Source organism: Cyprinodon variegatus, unplaced genomic scaffold (genome assembly GCF_000732505.1).
Source record: "Cyprinodon variegatus isolate N-32 unplaced genomic scaffold, C_variegatus-1.0 Scaffold64, whole genome shotgun sequence".
Classification (NCBI taxonomy): Eukaryota; Metazoa; Chordata; class Actinopteri; order Cyprinodontiformes; family Cyprinodontidae; genus Cyprinodon; species Cyprinodon variegatus.
The window spans coordinates 536,903-542,283 of NW_015150517.1; the positions used below are offsets into that span (position 1 = coordinate 536,903).

General features: G+C 36.4%; 1 protein-coding gene across 1 annotated transcript in view; it reads left to right on the forward strand.

Moving 5' to 3' along the window:
• The window catches only part of trim67 (tripartite motif containing 67), a 75,962-nt gene that overhangs the window by 39,973 nt on the left and 30,608 nt on the right, over positions 1 to 5,381 (forward strand). Inside the window, exon 2 of the mRNA XM_015371720.1 lies at positions 1,193 to 1,288. Coding sequence (XP_015227206.1) covers positions 1,193 to 1,288 — 96 coding nt within the window. The remainder of the gene's footprint in view (positions 1 to 1,192; positions 1,289 to 5,381) is intronic.

A 5,381-nucleotide genomic window follows, 5' to 3' on the forward strand; every position in this document is an offset into this window, starting at 1 on the left:
ATCTATCTATCTATCTATCTATCTATCTATCTATATCTATCATCTATCATAACAATTATGATCTGTTGACCTGGATTTTTGGTTGTGTTCAAGTTTTTAAAATTTTTATTATGTCATTCAGTGTTTTCTAGTCATTAGTCTCATTTCCCTTAAGTGTCACATAAGTTATTTTTTTTTAGTTATATTTAAGCTCTGTTGTATTCCCTTGTTATTCTCCTTCCACTCAGCTCCCTTCCAGGAACGTCTGTCCTCACCTGCCCCCAATTAGTTGATTACTCCCTTCATTGTTCTGTCTGCCATATATACTTTACTCCTCCTCTGCAGTTTCTTAGTGCTTGATTCTCTTCATTCCCTCCTGAAGTTTTAATTTACCCTCTGTTCTGGTTCCTGTGTTCCCTGGTTATGTTTTTCTGGATTTATACTTCTGTTGCCACCAGCCTCATCATTAAATCTACAAGAAACCATCTCTGCCTCGGTCTCTGCATTTAGGTCCTCTACAACCTCCACTCAACTTGACAATAAAAGCTTTCCTTGGAGGGATACTTTGTTGCGTGATGTTAAAGAACAGCTAGGATTTCTTCATTTCTGTGCCATTTTAAGAAGGTTTATGGTTTTTTTTTCTAAATCCCATTTAATCCAAATATTCGAAAGTTATAATCCAAACTGTAGTATATACTATAGGCGGGATTAGATTTCTTTGTTATCATGATTTCTAAATGATGGTATTATTTGTTTTATATGTATGTTTCCAAACATTACAAATTATGTCATGGCTTTAATCTCTGCAGCTGATGATCTGATGGAGATTTTAAATATAATCCATTTACTTGAGTCATTGTTTAGTTTTTAGTTTTTTCTTAATGCAGAAGAAATTTCCAGGGAATTCGCTTTAGGCAAGGATCAGTGGTTATTGGCGCCTCTTTCGAGAATGATCTGATTACATAACAAATATCTTAGGAAAAAAACATCACTGGTTCTACTGGTTGGAAGCTTTTCCTCAGAGAGATTGGACCTTAATCCGTCCACATACTAAGATAAAATAACCAACTTCTGTACTTGTTTCATTTAAAATTTGCATAGCAAGGTTGTTTGAAAATGGTAAAAATCTCTTTTCATTGTGGTGAAGTTGACCAAACAGAAGCAGCTGTATGTCAAAACCTATTTTGTCTCCCTCTGTGTTTTTTTTCTGCAGTGCCAGCTCTCTCAGGCTCTGAACGGCGTCTCTGATAAAGCTAAAGAGGCAAAGGAGTTTCTGGTTCAGCTCAAGAACATGCTCCAGCAAATACAGGTATGCTAACCCATTCCCGTACAGAGTATGAGGACATGTGTCCCATCCTCAGTATTGGACACAGCTGTAAAAGAAAGGATACTTGGCTGATAATCTAACATCACATCATTATTTACAAAGTATCGTCTCAGTAACAGCTTAATAGCATTTTCAGAGCATTTACGAGAATTTTTTTTTAGAAAGCTTACCAAAGCTACAGACTCTTTGAGGAATGAGGATATACTTGTCGTATCTCTCAAAAAAACTATTTAAAAACAGCATCAAGGTCAACCCAGCCTAAATAAAGTTCCTCACAATAAAATTCTTGTCATCCACATTTAATCTCAACTGTGTTTATTGAAAACAGGTTTAAGGAATTACATATTTAAGGCAAGTTTGATGTAGTTGATGGAGACTGAAACAACAAGGGTTAGATGCCCACAGGAGTATTAAAACATTTTTCATATAGAAAAATATTGTCTCTCGCTGTTTTGGTGACTGCATTAACATTTCATGCATGCTACTTTCACTTAAAGGTATTGTGGAGTTTTTTTTTTAACGAATTTTAAAAAGACCAGCCCTCTACATAAAAAAAAAAGAAAAAATGCACATGCACAACCCTGTACCCGCTCCCAAGAGGGAACCCCTATGAAATGCATGCAGTGCGTGCACAAGCCCATTTCTCCTCATACACGCTCTGTTTAAAAGTTGCTGTTTTCATAGCTCATACAAGCTTACTTTGCCCAAATGTCCGCCCTAATCCCTTAATCCCTCAATCACTTGGACTTTATAGTGAACTCAGTTAACTGACCGTTTGGACAGATGATCACTGCTTTAGCTCCCCGTTGGTTACGTAACCACTCCTCCACTGTGTGGTGCCTGCCTCATCTTTGTTAGTCGCCGCTGTCGGGTAGCGACAGCCTATGGCGACAGTGCGCCACTGTGACAGCAGATCCCATAGTGCTTTGTGAGGAGAGCTCTCAGCGCAAAGCATTCTGGGATATATCTTCCTCTGAGGCCTTTCTCTTCTTCTCTTACACTTCGTAGACACTTTTCTCTTATGACCACGTCAGCCATGTTCAAAGAACCACGGTGAGAAAGGTGAGTTCAATGACCGCCTGAAACCTTAGCTCACCACAGATATATGCCTGAAAGTGCGAATGCGCAGAAAAAAATAGCTAACGAGACGAGCATTTAGGACGGCCTTACATAAACATATCACCAGTGTTTTGCCTGAACGCGTTCATTGAACGAAAGTTCATGAACTCGTTCATATTTTGGGCGAACGTGAACTGAACGTACTGCATTACTGCCTGATGAACGTTATTGTGAACTCGTTCATTCTGGTGTCTGTGAACGGCACGCTCTCTCAGTTCAACTCCGTTCAATAGGTTGCCAGATTTCTATAGAGCCCTCCAGGCGAAACCCCGGCTAAATCACACCGTAAACAGGCCTTAATATGTAGCGGGAAAAACACCCAATCTGGCAACACCAGCTACCAGTGTCGTAGCCTACAGCCGCGTGCGTCATCAAAACAAAATGCAGCGTGGAAGCCACAGCAGCATGGAGGCGACCGTGGAGGCGACAAAGCAGCAGTATGATCACTTAAAACAGGTTTATGACCAGGTGGTCGGTGAGGATGATGGCAACAATCTTACATTTCTCTGCAAACTTTACCGGCCGGCTTTCAGTAAAAAAATCCTCACTTAAACCTGCCTGGTATAATTTTCCAGGATTTCAGTATTCCTTTTTAGTATGAACTGAAATGAAATTTCAAATGGAAAAAATAATTAAAATAATTAAAAAAACATTTGCACCTTAAAGACTACTTTCCTGTTTTTCTTTTAATAATTCCTCATAAAAAAGACCATTCAAGCAGCACATTTTTCCTGATGTTTTTGAGAATATACTGTAGGGGTGAAAGCTGCAGCTGCTACTAGTGTGAAGTGACAGCAACAAAGCGTTAAAGCAACAATGGGGAAATGCTGTCCCCTCAATGCTAATGTAAACCCTGCTTGGATAAGGATTCAAAACTGGATATGAAGATGAAATCTGACGCACAGTTTCAGTGTTACAACTGATAAAATAATTGCTGTCTGTGGTTCTACAGTAGGCTATGCTGTAATTGAGAAATATATGAAAAAAAAAGAACTATGAACTAGTTAATTTTTTGGAACTGTGAACTTAGTTCAAAATTTTGAATTATGAACTATGAACTGAACTAGTTCATTTTAAAATGTGTGAACTGAACTTTGAACTAGTTCACGTAGAAAGAGAACTTTCCCAACACTGCATATCACCAGAATGATTGACAAGTAGGAGGACCACTTATTGAGATGATCCACCTTGAAATAAAAAATCATCCTCTGTACCTTTAATTAGACTAATAAGGAATGCAGACTATTTAACAATATATGAACTGTTGACTAAAGGCTTCATGATATCAGTTTGCCTTGCCATGGTCGCTGAGTCCGGTGTTTCATTGTTCCCAGTAGAAACAAATATAAGGTTTGCATGGCATTTTTTTTTCAGAATCCTCTTGTAACAGTTACCCAGATCTCACACAGATAAAAGTTCTCAAAATCCAAAAGATCAGAGGAAACATCGTTACTCTTTGGTAGAACTCAAAAATAAAAAGGCAGTTTGTGAAGAACAAAGCAGCAGGCAAGGATTCAGGGATTAGAGTTTAATGTTACATGAGCAGGCTTAAAAGCCAAAACGTACTACAAAAGACCAGAATTAGTTCTACTTTATTTGGCAAGAACAAAGTTATTTCTGGCCTTGATGTTTCATACTTCCGAAAGCCTGTTGTGATGTTTTCATCATTCCCTCTTAATGCAGCATTTGTACAGTTTTCTTACACCATGCAAGCAAAGAAAACTGAACAAAGTCACTTTGTTCCTGCATCCCTGAGAGAAAATATGAGTCTAAAACATACAATAAAAAACAAAACCTTACATATTTTTTACATTTCTTATACGTATTTGTCTAAAAGTCAGTTGTAATGTATTTTTTCTGTTGTCAGTACTGTATGTCTCATGTTGTATTACATAATAATCCATTATAGAGTTAATTATTAAATGTAAGTTTTTGAATAATAAGGTTCTCTAAATGTTCTGGCACTCAGAAACAATCAGAGCTGTGACCCTTTGGGAAAATGAAGTCGACCTTTTGTTTTCATAAAGCAACAGGAAAAAGAGCATATAATGAAACAAAGCTTTTTTTTTCGTTTTTTTAAATCTCTGAAGCATTCACAAAAATTAACTTCCACATGCAAAAGATAAATGATCATTCAGGTAAGAGAAAGAACAATAAGGGATTAATTAGGGTTAATTCATTATTGAAAGAGATGCAGAATAACACAAAGAACAGATAGGGAGATATTTTGTTATAAGTGGTTACCCTCTGCACACATGAGAGCGACAGTGTTTCTAAAAAGCAGTAAACGTTGTGTCTCATTATGTTTTTAGATAAGAAAAAAAAATCATTATTATTTATATACAAAGATCAGTTACCTTTACAAGCCATCAAATAGATTTCTGGTGAATAGTTCAGGATTTTTCTCATTAGAAGACAAAATATAAAGTTAATCTTGCACCCTGCTTTGCTTCTAAAAGATGGCAATTTCTGGGAAAAATACCAGTATATATTGTCTTTAGATGAATGAATCATACCAGTTGGTTTAAAAAAAAGGAAAATGTTTAAAATGTTCATTTATTTATTGTGAAAATGAACACAGAAAAGTATCTGTCTGCCTCTGCGTCTCTGAGTTCCCGTCAGAAATCCCTGCGGATGATGTTCAAAAGCTCAAGAACACCTTTGGTTTTTGTCAAACTCTTTTCACAAGGATAAACAGAAGCAGTGTAGTTTTACTGTGCTGCAAGAATAAACTTAAAATACAGATTTTCTGATTGAAGTGAAAACAAAAATCTTGTTTATATTAACCCTTTAAAGCCCGATCCAACAATAAAACAAAACAGACAATTACTTTTTTTTGGTTTGAATTCCTTATTTGGTCTTTTAACGAAATATGTAAAAAGAAAAAACAGAAATACATTTTTGATATTAATAATTTATTACTATGCGATAAGTCAAGATTATTTTTTGTGTAGTC